Source organism: Myotis myotis, unplaced genomic scaffold (assembly GCF_014108235.1).
Source record: "Myotis myotis isolate mMyoMyo1 unplaced genomic scaffold, mMyoMyo1.p scaffold_m19_p_7, whole genome shotgun sequence".
NCBI classification, from domain to species: Eukaryota; Metazoa; Chordata; class Mammalia; order Chiroptera; family Vespertilionidae; genus Myotis; species Myotis myotis.
The window spans coordinates 8561916-8579932 of record NW_023416379.1 but is presented as its reverse complement, the minus strand read 5'-3'; the positions used below and the strand labels follow the sequence as shown (position 1 = coordinate 8579932).

The following is an 18017-nucleotide window of genomic DNA, read 5'->3' as shown; positions in this document are numbered from 1 at the left end:
GTTGGAATTAAAAAGAATTAAAAAGAATGCAATCAGGGCAAACACGATGAGCCCAGTTTCAGTTTGAAGTTCTAGATCAAAAATATTTTCGAACAGAACGTTTCCCTCTTTGCTTTGCAAAAGCAGGGCTCCCTCCTATTGGGCAGAAGTGAGGCTGTTTGGATGAAGGAGAGCTGAGAACTAACATTCATTGAGCAGTGACTCTGGTACTCTGGGACATCTGCCCACTGTGTAATTTTTACAGCAACCCTAATGAGAGGTCAGTCCATCTGCATTGTACAGATGGGAAGGGCTTTCAGAAATCTTAAGTATCTTGGCCACAGGCCACAGAATAATTTTAAGACAGGTCTACTTGATGTATTGGTTCAGAGTTTTTTCATTATTTCCATCCTCATTCTCTTTTTTTTTTTTTTTTGGGGGGGGGTGCGGGGGGAAGGAGTGCCCCACAGACAATCAAAAAGTCCTATGTTGAGAGAAGTAACTTGGAAATACCTAGTAATCAGGCCTGAGGATGAGGACTCTTGTAGCCTCCAGAAAGCATCAGTGTGGTATTGACAAGGTGGATATTTAGTATGGTAGTTGCTTAAGCGCATTGGATAGGTGGTATTGTGCCGGAAGGGAGCCTGCCGCACTTCCCTTCATTACAGCAGAGGGAAGCCAGAATAGGCACAGGGATGGTGGCACAGTGCCTGGCTCTTGCACTGTGACTCACAGTGTGTCTAAACTAGTGATACCCCATTAGCAATTACTTTATTTTGTAACAGTGGTACATATTTGGTAAGAGTAGTATATGACATTATTTGTTTAAATGGCTTAAACTAATTTCTTAAAGAATATTTCAATGCTTATATATTATTGGAAACATCTTAAAGTAATATAGAATGGGAATCACGGTTCTAGTGGGTCTCTATAATGGGATGTGCATATAAAAGGTAATCTCAGAGGGAAGGGGACGGGAAGAGATTACCAAAGAGCTTACATATATATCTCCCATGGACACAGACAATAGGATGATGAAGGCCTGGGGGTGGGGCAGGAACAAGTGGAGGGGGGCAATGGGGGAGAAAGGGGGACATCTATACTATTCTTAATAATAAAGTTTAAAAAGGAAAGAAAAGAATAGGAAATTCAAGATTTTATTTGAAGGGGGAAGGTCATACTCAACTACACCATGGAATACATAATCCATAATATGACATTATGTTCCTATTTTCTGTAGATAAAGGAAAAAAATATACCAAATGGAGGATAAGAAGACTGTTTAGCACTTGAGCTGGGTTCTAGGTTCTTCGGACATTATCTGCCCTATAGGCTTTCTCCCAGAGATCCCAAGTTTTATTCCACTTGCAGCTGACTTTGTGGTGTGATCTCCTTCCTTCTTTCCTTCCTCCCTCCCTCCCTCCCTCCCTCCCTTCCTCCCTCCCCCCTCTCTTTCTTTCTTTCTCTCGCTCTCTCTCTCTCCCTCTCTCTCTCCCTCTTGCTCCTTCCCTCTCTCTCCCTCCCCCTCTTTCTCCCTCTATTTCTCCCTCCCTCCTTCCCTTCCTTTTTTCTTTCTCTTGAGCTAAGGCAATACAGAAAGAATGCAATGGGCAATTTCATAAGTGACATTTTTGAGAACATTGGGGTCATCTTTTGACAGAACACGATTTTTTTTGAAGGTCAGGAAACTAATATTTTTCCTCCAGTGGATTTACTAAGGGAACCAACCACCCGGCCTTGTTTTGTAGATAGCACTCCCTGAGAAAAGTTGCTCTTTTTATTCACAGGGTTTCTACTTTGCTTTGCATCTGTGTGGCTTGTATCTCACGCAAAGAAGAAATATCATTACCGTAGAGCTCATTTTTCTCATGCCTTTACTGAAGAGCCGCTCTGATTTATCTGCTACTCCATAGCAGTGCAGAGCTTTACACAGATGTGTATTATACTAACTACTTTGCCTATGGATCTCTGCACCTTTCACTATGGTTTCTAAGAGCCTTATCTTCCCTAGTAAGAGAGGGTAAGGCTTTAAGGATCTCCCCTGGGCCCAGGCCAACTGAACAATTGCATGGCAGTCCCTGGCAGAGTGAGGAAGAGGGCAGAGGGCCTCCTGGGCCCCCAAGGAATGGGGAAGACACACCAAGAGCTCCTTTCAAGTAAAACTTAGTTAAAAATTTTGGAGGAAAAACAGTTATTTTTTAATGGAGGACAGAAGCGGGAATGTCCTTCCTTGGTGATGAGGCTTGGAATGAGAAAATACCCAGCGGTCTTTTCTGTGGAAGATCCCTGCCCACACAGGGTGGGGAGTAGGATTTGAGGCATGTCTGTTGTTTCCAGATTATCTATCTCTGATTACTCTACTGGTCCTGTAAATGCAGACTGGAAAAATAAAAGACCCATGTTCACTTTAGAAATTTTTTATTTTACAAAATGAGATTTCCTTGTAGGTGATTTCACTTGGTTTCAATCAACTATTGTTACTACTTTTTAGGTATGTGTTCTGTCCCACTAGTGTGGATTCCACAGCACCACAGCCCCCCCCTCCCGTCACTGTCACTAGATGCCCCCCCCCCCCCGTCACTGTCACTAGATGGGAATCCCTAAGTGATCGGAGGCGAGTCACCTCTCACTGTCTCACCTGTCGCTGGTGCCTCTATTCACATCCCATAAATGCTGCTACCTCCCATCCTTATACTGGCAACACTTTCAAGTGTTCGAGAAAGGCATTGTTGAATGCTTCTGGATTCTTATAGCAGATCAGTGGAAATTGCATATTGGATCATTCTTTCTGTTTGTAAGGAAAATAGGTCAAGTGATTGAAGCTTGATATCAATAGATAGTTGGCCCAATATAATTTTGTTTGAGATGTATTGCATTATTTTCCTCCATTGATTATAAATTGAGAGTATTAATGGATATTTCTTAAATACTCTTTAAGCTCCTGTGTGGCTAAAATAATATTGAGTACAGTGTATCCAAAGAAAGGAGACACTCCACCTATTAACTTCCTTCAACCGCCCTCACATTCATTGAGGTTCATTGACAGCCTTCTTTCCATGCTGCCTCCAGGAACTTGCAGAGGACAGGTTGTAAGAGATACAATAACCCTTGTCTGCAGGCACTAGCACAGATGGGAAAGATAATCAGACTGTTTCTTTTTGAGAGATCTACATCATTTCCATGGAAGGACTGAAGGACGGAAGGACCAGGCAGTTCTGCTGGACTCAGACTGAAACCATTACTAACAGACACACTTCAGACAGATTTCATAATCACCAGACGTGTGTGGTACAAATGGTTATGGTGAGCTTCTGGGGCTCTCAAAAGACCACTAACACTGTCCAGCTTAAACAGTACTGAAGTTTTGAAGTTGGAATTAAAAAGAATGATTCACTTTAATATTAAGGTTGCCACCAGAAAGTGCTTCTTGGGTTTTCCAAAATCGATTGGCTCCATGGCCAACTGCAGTTCTCTCGAGAGACACCCCCAAGTCTCATCCTATGTGATTACCTGAGGTTTAGGGAGGGTATTGAATGACACGGTGTGGGTTTAACAGGAGTGACATTATCACATGATTACATTTTCCCCCACATAAAATAGTGAATGTCATGAAAGAAAATAACTCACTTTTTTTGTTGCTGTTGTTTTTTTTAATTATTTTAAATTTATCTTTATTGTTGAAAGTATTACAGATGCCCCCCCTTTTTCCCCATTGACCCCCTCCACCCTGCACCCACCCCTCCCAGGCCTTCACTGCACTATTGTCTGTGTCCATGGGCTATGCATATATGCATACAAGTTTCCTGTTAATCTAAGATCTCACTTTTGAATGTTAAAGTTCCTGAAAGTGAGTTTAATTTACGGGGTGACTTGACATTGTTATTACGAGGCTTCATTCAGAAGACTGGGGTGAAGACTAGAGAACTGAAACTTCCCTGAGAGCTTTTCTGATCAGTACTGCTCCCGGAGTAGATGTTGGGTACTGAGAAGCGGGGGCATCTCCTGCTGCCTCCAGCAGGTTCTCCCAGAGCAAGGCTGGTCCACTTCCATCCAACATACTCCGGAGGCAAAGAACTGCAGGCTATTGGGATACATGCTCCCTTTCTCCCTGGGAGGCCTGAAACCCAATCACTGTTTTTTAATCCTTTAGTTTGTAAAAAATGTTTCAATTGCAGTCGACGTACACTGTTAGATTAGATTCAAGTGTACAACATACTGATTCAACATTTCTATAACTTAAAAGTGATCACCCGGATAAGTCTAGTATCCATCTGACACCATACATAGTTATTACAGTATTATTGACTTTACTAGAGGCCCGGTGCACAAAATTCGTGCAGGGAGGTGCAGGGGGCGGGGGCTGTCCCTCAGCCCAGCCTGCAACTACGCCAGCATCCCTCGCCCCAGCCTCTGGCCCAAGTACCTTCCCCTCCCTTTGTGCAGCCAGGTCACGGACGCTGGGCTTATGTTGCCAGGGCAACATTGCCAGCGTCGCACCCCAGCCACTATGGGTGCTGCCATCTTTGTCGTGGAGTGACGGTTAATTTACATATTACTCTTTTATCAGTTAGGATTCCCTGGGCTGCCATTTACATCCCAGTGACTGTTTTTATGACTGGCAATCACTGTTGTTTAATTCTTGAGTTTTTCTTTTAAACAAAGCTGCCCACATTCTCTTCAGTTACAAGTCCTGCTTTATGTGAGCAAAACCCAGTCTTCCCCAAGGGAAAGGCTCTGTTTTGGGCCTTAGCATGGCTGCCTGATGGAGCAGAAGTTGCAATAATTTGAACTTTAAAATAGCAGGATTTGTTAGAATCATGAATTTTATGCTTCCCAGGAGTACATAGTCTAGCAGGATTTACAGGAACGTGCCTAATTAATGTGAATGTCGTGTAGAATAATCTGTTGGAAGCACATGAAAAGATGCTCAACATCATTAGTCATTAGGGAAATGCAAATTAGACCACAGTGTCAGTGTGATACTTCTGGGAATGTACCAGAACATCTATAATTGAAGAAACTGACCATACCAAGTATTGGGGAGGACAGCTGGTGGGAATGCAAATGAAACAGTCACTTTTGAAAACAGTTTGGCAGTTTCTTAAAACATTAAAAAACACTTACTGTATGCTTGAGCCATCATACCCTTAAATTGAAGGTGGGGCAAAAGTAGGTTTACAGTTGTTCATATGGAAATTAATACAATAATAAATAAATACTAATAGAAGAATAAACTCTGTTTCACGTACTCAAAGTGTAAACCTACTTTTGCCCCAGCCTCTATTTACTCTAATCATGACAGCATGTCCATACAAAAGTTGTACAAGGATTGCTCCTAGCAGCTTTATTTGTAACTAGAGGCCCGATGCACGAAATTCGTGCACAGGTAGGGTCCCTAGGCCTGGCCGGCAAGCAGGGCCAATCAGGGCCTTCTGGCTGCCGGCTGAGGCTTTCCTTTGTTTTGCACTGCCCCCTGGTGGTCAACACACATCATAGCGAGCGATCAACTCCCAGTCTCCTGGTCGAACTCCCGTGGGGACACTTAGCATATTAGCCTTTTATATACATATAGATAACCCCAAGCTGGAAACAACCCAAATGTCCAATGAAAAGATAAGCAATTGCATTTATTTATTGGCTATGTCCATATAATGGAATGCCACTCAGCAATTGAAAGAATCAGCTATTAATATATGCAATGACATGGATAAGTCTCAAGAGAATTTTGCTGAGTTAAAGAAGTCGGATAAAAAAGTGAGAGACTTGTGAATTGAATTAACATGGTAACAGGGATATAGGAAGGAGAGAAAGAACTTTTGCATTACTTTAAACATATAATTGATGAGGTTTGATTATGGCATAGAGCTGGAGGGGTCATAGACTTTGCAGTCTTTCTCTAGCTTAAATATGTTTGTCTATGTGGAACATCACCTAGTTGGCAGTAAGGATTACATAAAACATGGTGATTAAGTATATAATAAATGATGAGCTAATTGCTTAATACTGATCCTGTGATAGCTCCAAGACCCCCCCTCCCCCTGAAAAGAAGCATCCAGTAGGCAAACTATCAATACTTGTTTGCTTAGGGAAAACAAACTTATATTTTGGCTTTCTAATGAAACAAGTATAGATAGCTAATAAAAGTGTATTATTAGGTGATACCTCATTGTGGTTTTAATTTGCATTTCTGTGATGATTAGTGACCTTGAGCATTTTTTCATGTCTATTGTCCATCTGTATGTCCTCTTTGGAGAAATGTCTATTTAGGTCTTTTGCCCATTTTTTAAATTGGATTGTTTGTCTTTCTCTTATTGAGTTGTATGAGTTCTTTAAATATTTTGGAAATTAACTTTTATCAGATGTATCATTAGCAAATATGTTCTCCCACACCTTGGGTTCTCTTTGCATTTTGAGGATGGTTTCTTTTGCTGTGCAGAAGCTTTTTATTTTGATGTAGTCCCATTTGTTTATTTTTCCCTTTGTATCAGTGAAAATTCTGCTATGTGAGATGTCTGTGATTTTACTGCTTATGTTTTCTTATAGGATTTTTATAGTTTCATGACTTACATTTAAGTCTTTTATCCATTTTGAGTTTATTCTTGTGTGTGGTATAAGCTGGTGGTCTAGTTTCATTCTTTTTGCATGTATCTGTCCAATTTTCCCTACACCATTTATTAAAGAGACTGTCTTTACTCCACTCCATGCTCTTGCCTCCTTTGTCAAATATTAATTGGCCATAATGGTGTGGGTTGATTTCTGGGGCCTCTGTTCTGTTCCATTGAACTTCATGCCTGTTCTTGTGCCAATATCAGGCTGTTTTGAATGCAACGGCTTTGGAGTATAATTTGATAACACTATGATCCCTCCAACTTTGTTCCTCTTTCTCAAGATTGCTGTGGCTCTTTGGGTTCTTTTTCGGTTCCATATACAATTTTGGAATATTTTTCTAGTTCTGTGAAATACGCTGTTGGAATTTTTAATAGGACTTGCATTGAATCTACAGATTGCTTTGGGTAGTATGAACAAATCAACAAATGAAAAATGCTGTTAAGGATGTGGAGAAAAGGGAGCCCAGCACACTTGCTGGTGGGAATGCAGACTGGTGCAGCCACTGTGGAAAACAGTATGGAGTTTCCTCAAAAAATTAAATATGGAACTGCCACTTGACCCAGTGGTCTGACTTCTAGAAATATATCCTAAGAATCCTGAAACACCAATCAGAAAGAATACATGCACCTCTATGTTCATACCAGCCCAATTTATAATAGCTAAGATCTGGAAACAGCCCAAGTACCTATAAGTAGATGAGTGGATAAAAAAAAGCTGTGGTACATTTACATAATGGAACATTATGTAGCTGTAAAAAAAGAAGGATCTCTTACCCTTTGAGACAGCATGGATGGACTTGGAGAATCTTACGCTAAGCAAAATAAGCCCGTCAGAGGAAGACAAACATCTCACTTATATGTGGAATTTAAGAACAAAATAAATTGACAAACAAGATAGGATCACAGACATGGATGGAAGCATAAAATAGACTGACAGATCTCAGAGGGGAGATGGGAAGGAGGGTAGGTAGAGATTCGTCAAATAAGCATATATGCATAACCCATGGACACAGACAATAGACAGGTGAAGACCAGGGGGGTGCGTGAGACATGGGTGGGGGACATAGGGGGAAAATGAGGGATATCTATAATACTCTCAACAATAAAATAAAATTTAAAAGAAAAAAAGTATAGTATTGGGGAGATAAAAATGAAGAAAACGTCACAGAAAAATGGGATTGCTAGAGCCAGTCTCATGGACAAGAGAGAGCAAAGGGCTGGGGGCAGAGAGACCAAAGAAGGAAGTAGAATCTACAGGATGCCTCAGGGGAAAAGAGCAGGAAACTGATTCGGAAAGCAGCCAACTTTATGGCCATCTTGTTAATTTAATGCCTCTGTGATTCTGTCATATCTTAATTTATGTGGTTGGATTTACTTGGTCACCTGATCCAAAGTCTATAATTAATTGCAGCTCATCAGAGGTAGTGTCAATTGTGCTCAAAGGCATAGCTTCTGGAGATTATATTCCATTTCTCACCTTAACACCATCTAAGCTCTCTGGACATCTGTTTCCTTATCTGTAAAATGGTATCCCCATCGGTTCCTACCACTTAGAGTTGTTGTATTAATAAGAGATTAAAAGAAATTGTGCACAAGAAGTGCTTAGCATTGCTTCTAACCCATAGTAAGGGCTCATAGAAAACAGAGCCTATTCGTTCAGATCCCTCTTACCAGCAATGACTGCTTTTTATGTGAAGTCAGCAGGGTTTTTCTTGTCTTGTTTCAGGCTTTGTGGATTTGACCCTCCATGATCAGGTCCACCTTTTGGAATGTGCATGGCTAGAGATCCTGATGATTGGTCTCGTCTGGCGCTCCATGGAGCACCCAGGGAAGCTCCTGTTTGCTCCTAACTTGCTGTTGGACAGGTGAGTGAGCTGGCTGTAGCTTGGGGAACACATCCTGTGTAATCCCCAGATTATTCCTGAAGCGCTTTCACTCAGTCCTCCAGGAAGCTTCCAAGAATCCGACCAGGTACGTTTACTCTACAAATGGTTAACTCTGGGTGATGGAGGCCAGTCAAGTTCACAGAGGTCTATGAATAACTTTCTGCTAGGCGTCTTTCTGGATCAGCTCTATTATTTCTAAACTATATGTGTATTTGCACTTACGTATTTATACAGAGTCCAGTATTTTCACGGCAGACATACCCAGAACCCGTTCGTATATACATGTATGCATATGTATAATGTGTGTACTAATAAGACTATGAATATTATTTTCTAACTCCGCCTTCACCTTGTGTTGTTATATAAAAGAAAGGATGACTAACCTTCCTTTAATTAAAATACGTTTTTGGCCCATGGACATCCAAACCACAATAGCCTTTCCATTTCCTTCTCCAGTTTTCCCATCAGTAAATGAGGAAGTCTGACTAGAGTTCTGAAGGCCTCTTCCAGTTCTGCCAATTCATGAAAGTTACTTGTTTATTTTAGAAAATGAATTCGCTTTTCAAGTGTGCTGCCATATTTATCGTGTCCCGTTTGGGTTGACTAGGGATGTGAGTCCCATGGTTCTTTGTTGTTCAGCCACTGCTCAGAGTAATAGAATTAGACACCATTCACCAGCAGCTCCCACTGGCCAAGTCCCTACCCAGCACCAGCTGCTGTGCTAAATGCTTTGCATACCTGAGCTCATTTGATGATCATGGCACTTCTAGGAAGCTGTCCTTCACATGTTACCAGAATGGAAGCTAAGTTTCTGCATCTTGCAAAAAGCATTAAGCCAGTGAATGGTGGACCAGGGTTAGAATCCGAGCTCTGCCTGGCTCTGGCTTGCTCATATTGCATACTGTCCATGCACGCGACCTCCACACCCTTTCCTGTCCAGCCATCCTTTCTTTGGTTCGCTGCTGCAGCCCTTTGTTTCCAGGTAGACCTTGTCTTTGTGGGGCACATGGCCATTGGAATGGGAAAGGACCATCTCCTCCTTGTTTCCTGTTAACTTTATCCCCCTCTGCTCAGCAGTCCAAGACTGCCTGGTGCTCAACCAAATGTCTGGAGACTGTGCATTCCTTCCCTTCAGAGTGCCACACCGCCTCCCCATGCCCTGTCCCTCTCTGGGCTTCCCGACACTGCCAAGCCCCATGGAGCAGAGTTACAGCAACATTTACTGGTATTTAAGTACCGGAGAACTGTATATGCTGACATCTGCGTAGAAGTAGGGGAAAGATTAAGCCAGAAGTCAGATGGTTCTGTCAGCCGTGGATTACTGATGTTGCCAACGAAGGTTTTATGCTTTATCCATGATTAATTATTATGATGTCCTGTTCGGCCCTGGCAGGGTAGCTCAGTTAGTTGGTGTGTCATCCAGTATGCAAGGTTGCAGGTTCAGTCCCCAGTCAGGACACATACAAGAATCAACCAATGGTGCATAAATAAGTGGATCAACAAATCAATGTCTCTCTCTCTCTCTCTCTCTCTCTCTCTCTCTCTCTCTCTCTCAAAATTCCTGTTTTCACAATCCTTTGCAAATCCAGGTATTTGTGCCTTCCAAGGCTGTCAGAAGGATAGCATTTACCCCAGTCTTTCCTTGTAATTACTCAAATGTTAGTATTGGCAAGTGGGGTTAGTGATTATGGGAACATGAAAGCCTACTGGGTTGCCATTCCACATTGGTGCGCAGAAGACAGATTTTCTAGCTCGAGTCCATTTAGGAAGAATTATTGCTTGATGTACTCCCTGATGACAACCCATGATATCTTGATTCTGGTAGCTTATAACTTTCCTGTTAGTCATATGCTTGAAAGCTAATTTTATCTGCGCCATGCTTCATCTACCCATGATTTCCAGTTCTCCCCTGTGTCCTGCAGCGGCGAGTTCTAAACACTCAATGTAGTCATCTCTTCCTGTGAAAACCAAGAATTTACGATTATTATAAGGCATAAAGAACCCAGTGATTTCTCCTAATGTGTGTGTGTCTTTTACAAGAGGAAAGTTCAAGATAATAAGAAGGCCTGTGAAAGCAATCAGGAAATGGAGAAAACTTATTTTTCCATCCTAGCACCTAATTCTTTGGTGTGTTTTGGCACAGAAAACCAAAATCTGTCCGCTGTGGCGGCTCCGAATGCAGCTCTGCATTCGGTCCTGCTTGAGCGCTCACACTGGAAAGGCATAGGTGGAAAACACAGGCAAAAATGCTCAACTCACATCGTCGCTCCCGGGGGCTCTGTTTTGGCGGGAGCAAAGTTTGCTGTCACTGGGAGGCAGATGTGATGTGAGGGGAAATAATGTAAATTGCCGGGTCTGTAAGACCATCCAGTTTCCAGGGGACTAATTCTGTTCTGCAGGCACCATCAGGGCTAACGAATTCTGAGAAATATTTGTGGATTTCCCAGCAAAGGCAAAGCACTCTGACCCCCATTCACTCTCAGGGGAGGAAGAAAAAAACACCCTACCCATTTGAAAAGCAGGCTTAATTCAACAAGCAGAATATTCCCTGCACCTCCTCTGGCCAGACGGTTGTTGATCTCGCTCTTGTCATCACCCGGAGGCTCTGCCTGTGGGAATAGAATTGGACAACAGAAGTTCTTTGACTGTAGGCGGGGAGGAGGAACAAGTTCCCTCCCCGAAGAGAAAAACAGGTTGCTGCACTGCAAGGAATATTTTTCTTCTTCTTCTACAGAGCAGACTGTTTTCAGATGATAAATTCATTGTACATTAAAAAAGTCACTTTCTAGAAGAAAGAGCATTTTCATTTTATGTTATTTATTGTCAATATTTCAGAAAAATTGTGAATAAGAATTTTCAAATAAAAACCAAATTCCAGCAGTGCTTTTATTGGCTTTTTTTGGTTTTGTTTTTGTCTTCTTTTTTTTTTTGGGGGGGGGCGGTTTAGAGAGAGAAGAAGGGAGAGGGAGAGAGAGAGAAACATCGATGCAAGAGTGGCACATTGATTAGGCTTCCACCTGCACACCCCCCACTGGGGATTGACGCCACAACCTGAGCATGTGTCTGACCTGGAATCAACCCAGCATCCTTTTGGTGCACAGGATGCTGCCCAACCAACTGAGCCACACCGGCCAGGGCTTGGCTTTTCTTTTTTAAATATATGGGGGGCGGGAGGAAGAAGAGGAATAGAGATATAAAAACCCATGAGGGAGAGACATCGATCTGCTGCCTCCTGCACACCACCTACAGGGGATAGAGCCTGCAACCCCGGCATGTACCCTGACCAGGAATTGGACCGGTGACCTCTTGGTTCATGGGTTGATGCTCAACCACTGAACCACCTTGGCCTGGCGGCTTTTCTTTTTTGATTGACTTTTTTTTTTTCTGTGTAAAACTTGATGTAAATTCTTTGCAGATTTCTTTACTTGGAAGAGTAAAAAAATAACATTCCGAAGTAAATTGATGAATTCAGACTGTGATCCATCCACAGGTTTCTCGGACATGAAGGGAAGGACCACCCTATATATTCCCTTTTCTGGTTCCCCCTTTGAAAAATGCGTGCTACCCCCAAAGAGAGCATTGCAGTAGCTGAGGAAGCAGGTGGATGGGGGAGTGAGTGATTGTCCCAGTCAGTCCTGGGTAGAAGATACTTGAGTTACTTTAGTAGCTTTGCTGGAGTCCCTCCATAACTCTCCAGAAGGGCTTCAGTTTGCCCCATTCATATCGCAAGAACCTTGTTCATAACCTCTTTTCATTCTACCTTATAGAAATGGACAGAAAAAAGAAAAATAAGGAAGCCAACATTTAACTTCTATAATGCTGGGTTATCGTCTATACTTTCTGTATTTCATTCATTGCCTGAGAATACAGATAGCAAAGAGTGTTATTAGTTTATATTCCATTGGTTCTTTACAGTTCTGAGACCTTAACTACTCAATGGCAGATGCCAGTTGATTGGTTCTTAGCATTCTGACAAATCTTGGGAATATAAAATTATAAACTGTAGGAAAAATTGAAGCCAAAAGAAGTGAGAAATGAGATAAACTGTCATTACTGCTTCCTCTGATTGAAAATGAATCAAAATATCTATTGGACTAAAAACCAATTATATTGTACACTTTAAATGGGTGAATAATGTGCTATGTGAATTACATTAAGATATTAAACACACACACACAAACCACACACACATATTGGAATATCAGCAGAAATCAATTTTAACATGAAGACCATCAATCATGAAAGCGCTTTTTTACTGGAAAAACTAAAAAACAACAACATTCAAACCAAGGTTTCTCCCTAAAAACAAAAGCAATTAGGTAGCATTATTTTGTAAAGCTTGCTAAGCCACAAGGCTTTAACTCCTCAAGAGGAATAAGCCTGTAAACAGCAAGGATCCCCTCAATACAAAATTGCTCCAGAGGAAAAGGCCTAATTCCAACCAAAGAATGAATCCTGTGTAAGAGGCTAATTTGACTTTCTTACATTTTTATACACCACGTTATTTTGGCGTTTGCCCTATGTTATTCACAATGAGCCAACAGATTAATTTAAAATATACTCAGAACGATATTTTGACAGTTTAATTCTAAAATATCTTAATATTTTTTCAGTCACACATGCTACACAGGGATAATCAAATAATCTACCCCTTCATAGCTGCTTTAATCAGAGTTATTTGTCCACATTGGCATTCTAAAGACCCTCCTTTGTTTTATTGAATGCCATCAAAATCCAATGATAAAGGGAGATGGCCGCCTGCAAGTCTGTGTTAGTTAGGGTTCAGTTTAAGTCAACTCAATAGTATTGGATACCATCATCTCTAGGATCCTGCGTGATACTGAAGGATATGAAAAAAGATGTGTAAGAGGCAGACCTGTCCTCAGGGAATTTACTGTCTAGTGGTAAAGTAATATTAGTATACAAATGAATGCAAACAAAAGCAAGCCTGCACCATACCTACATCCATTCATGTCTGGTTTATCTTCCTCTATCACTTCCTTTTTTTTAAATTGAGCTATAGCCCTAGCCAGTGTTCTCAGTGGTTAGAGAATTGGCCCATAGACCAAAGGGTTTTGGGTTAGATTACTGGTCAAGGGCATGTACCTGGTTGCAGGTTTGATCCCCAGCCCCGGCCTGTCAGGGCATATGTGGGAAGCAACCAATTGATGTATCTCCCTCCCTGCCTCCCTCCCTTCCTTTCACTCTCTCTAAAAATCAATGGAGAAAATATCCTTGGATGAGGATTAACAAAATCTAAAAAAATAAATAAAAAATAAAATAAAATGAGATATAATTGATATACAACATTATATTAGTTTCAGGTGTACAACATCAGTATAAAGGAAATCCAGCCATTTGCAACAACATGGATGAACCTTGAGGGCTTATGCTAGTGAAATAAGTCAGACAGAGAACACCATTAGGACCTCACTTATATGTGGAATCTGAAAACAAAACAAAACAAAACAAAATGAACTCATAAACACAGAGAACAGATTGGTGGTTGACAGAGACGGAGGTGGGCGAAATAGATGAAAATGCCTTTTCGTTTTGTTGATTTTCTTTGTTGTGCAGAGGGCTTTCCAGTTTCACGTAGTTCCACTTGTTTGTTTCTGCTTGTGTGGCCTTTGCTTCTGTGTCAAACTCAAAAAATCATTGCCAAGACCAATGTCAAGGAGCTCGCTGCCTGGGTTTGCTTCTAGGAACCTCGTGGTCTAGTCTTTAATCAGTTTTGAGTAAGTTTTGTGAATTGTATTAGATAGTGGTCTAGGTTTCTTTTTCTTTCCTTTTCTTTCTTTCTTTTTTGCATATGGCTGTCCAATTGTCCGAACACCATTTACTAAAGAGACTATCCTTTCTCCTTTGTATATTCTTGGCTCCTCTGTAGTAAATGAATTGACAAGATGAGGGTTTACTTTTGGGCTCTCTATTCTGTTCCACTGATCTGTGTGCCTGTTTTTATGCCAATACTATACTATTTTGTGTATTGCAGCTTTGTAATAGTAATCAAAGCTATTGGTTGTGAGTGTTATGTCACCCTGAGCATGATGCCTCCAGCTTTGTTCTTCTTTCTAAGCTTGCTTTGGCCGTTCAGTGTCTTTTGTGGTTCAATATAAATTTCAGTGTTATTTGTTCTACTTTTGTGAAAAATGCCATTGGAATTCTGATGATGCTATAGGCATTTTTTAAGTCACTAAATAGCCTTGTTTATATTTTACTTGTGTTCTTGTTTTTATCAAATTGAAAGGAGATGTAAAAAGCACACTTTCAGTTTATTTTTGGTTTTATGCCAAAACAGAGAATTAGTTTTTTAATTCATTTAAACATTTACCGTCCACCATTGGCGCAGATTCTAAGTCCATCATGATTTTGTAGGACCAAACATGTTATGATGAGAAGAGATTGCTGCATCCCCCTGAGAAGGAAAGGGCTTCTCTTGTGTCTCCAAATTTGATCAGAACAAACTTAATGCCATGTGCAGGCGAGACTGCAACTGCTCCACCTGCGCCTCTGAGGAGAGCGAGCCTGAGGGAACACATAAGTCAGTGCGGATGGGGGCGTGGAGTTCAGGTTTCAAGATCTGTGCTCTTGAAAGGATCACAAAGATACAGATAAAATTGGGAAGACGGGAGAAAGACCAGGTGTTGGGAAAATCTGATGAGTTTTTCCTTATACAAGATGGGCTTATGGTACAGGGAGAACATACTGATCACTATGTCCAGCAGAAGCTGGAGCTGAGAAAGAGATGTAGATAAAATCTGGAAAGAAAAGATTTGAATCATCTCCATAGTTTAAAGAGTGTGAAGTAAATGTGATAAGTAGGCAGTGGAGGAACAGGCACCTGAAGGGCTGAGGAGAGACCTCTTAGATGGTTGACCTGCAGGAGTTATAAGTAGAAATGAATCCCAGCCTGGGGTTAAGGTAGAGTTTGTTTGAGACATAGAAGCACAAAATATCTGGTTCCAAGGAAGGGTTAATTTACAGAAGGAGAAAGTTAGTGAATTATGCCGAATACTGTGGAGAGGTGGGCAGGAGTAAGAAGGAATGGATTTGTTAATAAGGGGATTATTGTTGTCCCTAAAAAGAACATGTTTAGTAATAGGTGGGGGAGGGGGAGAGTGTAAATGTGCTAAATGAAAGCATCATGTATGAAAAGGGAAATAGGCAGGGAAAACCAGAGAAAGGAAATACAAAGCAGCTTTTCGAGATGTCCGGTAGCGAAAAAGCAGTGGAGTGCTAGTCACTGAGAGCAGCAGCAGCAAGGGGAAGGGAAGCCCTAGTTCCATCCTGTGATATCCAGGGAGAATTTCTGTCGTGGCTTTATGAGCTGTGGATCTTTGTCTATTCAGTGTGCACCAATCAAGTGATCTGCTATCCTTTGTAGATGCTTAAGTTGTTCCATCTCTGACTAAGGAGAGTTCCTTCATGCCGACTCCCGTGCCATTTGGGTATAAGCCATTAGCGTTTGATGCCTCCTTGCTGAAGAGCACAGTGACATCTCCCACCCCTCATACTGTCAACTTCCTGCCCCAGAGCTGGAACTAACCATTTATGAAAGGGGCACACATTCATTTCAGAGAAACTGGCATTTAGAACTCAATCTTGGCATTAGTGTGTCCACTGTTTTAGAGTTGCCATAGTTCTTGGCTTTTAATGGGTTAAATTACGATATAAACACCTTTAAAACCAAAAGGTAGCCCTAGCCTGTTTGGCTCAGTGGATAGAGCATTGGCCTGCGAACTAAAGGGTCCCAAGTTTGATTCTGGTCAAGGACACATGCCTGGGTTGCGGTCTTGATCCCCAGTAGGGAGTTTGCAGGAGGCAACCGATCAATGATTCTCTCTCAGTTTTGCTGTTTCTATCTCTCGCTCCCTCTCCTTTCCTCTCTGATGTCAATGAAAATATATTAAAAACAAATAAACGCAAAAAGGTATATATTATTTCGTACTGACATTTCCAGTTCAAACCTTGGTTTCTAACAGTATAATTGCTCATTTGATTATCTTACATTGTGTAAAAACATTTAAACAATAATAATAAAAGTCTTTCTACTAACAAGTAGACCATTAAATATAGTTGAAGATTTAAATAGCTCTATTTGTCTTTCAATTCTATTCCACTGAGAATGGAAAATCAAAATATTGTGTTCTTCAGACACTTGAAATAACCCTTCTCTCTGTGGTTATGTCACCAACTTGATAAAGAATAAGAATCATTCTTTCTAACTTGCTTTCCATTTTTGTATTTTTCATTTAAGTTTTTTCAATATGTAAAACATTTGTTTCCAAAATCAAAACTTTATAACCAGGCATATTCAAAGAGTCTAACTTTCATTACTACCCTCTCCACTGGATGCCCCCTATAATGTCAAATTTGAATGAAGATTGGCTATATATGGTAGATATACGTATGTGTGAATATTTGTATATAGTCATATCCACCCACCCCATATACAAAAGTAATTATTATATATAATATTCTACATATTGTTTTGAAGGTTATTACATGCATGTGTATAAAGATATCCCTTATTCCTTTTCGTGATTATTTTATATTTCATTGGGGGGAATTCCTTATTGATGGGCATCTGTTCAAATCTTTCTTTGTCTTTTAGAAGTCTTTCCAAGTATCCTTAAATAGTATATTTTGCATGTATTTTCAAGGCTATGCATAGATATTATATATGTAGTATAAATATATATCTTATGTGTAATAATTGATATTTGCATGTCATTTTTATAGACAACTACTTTACTAGATCTTTATTACTTAGTTTTCTCATTAATTTGGGGGTTCCTTAATACACAGTCATATCATTTGCAAACAGAAGCTGTTTTGCTTCTTCCTTTTTATTACTAAGCATCTAAATGTATTTTCTAACCTAATTGTATTAATACCTCTAATACATTATTTAAAAAGTCACAGATAGTGGGCACTATTGTTTCTGTATACTCATGTCACAAGAATTTCTATGGATGTCTGTATGACTAGGGTTTTGTTTTTTATTGAGAATGAAGATTATCTTTATTTTTTCCATCAAAATTCATAAGAAAGTTTGTCACCCCTAATTCAATTTTTAGTGTTAACTCTATCATTAAATATGTTTAATATCTGCCTACTCAGCCATATGCTGATGTCTCTCTCTCTTTCTCTTTCACTTCCTCTCTCTCTCTCTCTCTCTCTCTCTCTCTCTCTCTCTCTCTCTCTCTCTCTTCCTCCCCTGGAGCTTCTTTTATCAGAAGAGGTTCATGAGGACACTTTTTTTTTTAGCCTATATGTTTCTAAATGTGTCTATGTCCTTATGTGGAAAGTTTGATTGTATATAAAATCATTGGCTCACCTTTTTTCTCAAGTATTTTTAAGCGATTAATGCACTTTTTTTTTTAGCATGAAATGTTGCTGTCAAGAACTTGGATGGCAGTCTGGCTTTCTTTCTCTTACTAGTGATTTTTGTATGAGTGCCTGCAGGTTCATTTTCTTCATAGACTTAAATTTCAGTAATGTCACTAAGCTATGTCTCTGTGTTGACAATATTAGGTCA

The 18017-nt window shown here is 40.5% G+C and overlaps 1 protein-coding gene across 3 annotated transcripts in view; it reads left to right on the top strand.

Moving 5' to 3' along the window:
• The window catches only part of ESR1 (estrogen receptor 1), a 304587-nt gene that overhangs the window by 238944 nt on the left and 47626 nt on the right, over positions 1 to 18017 (top strand). For all 3 annotated transcript variants that reach the window (XM_036317796.1, XM_036317794.1, XM_036317795.1), the window contains one exon: positions 8314 to 8452. In XM_036317796.1, the coding sequence (XP_036173689.1) occupies positions 8314 to 8452 (139 nt within the window). The remainder of the gene's footprint in view (positions 1 to 8313; positions 8453 to 18017) is intronic.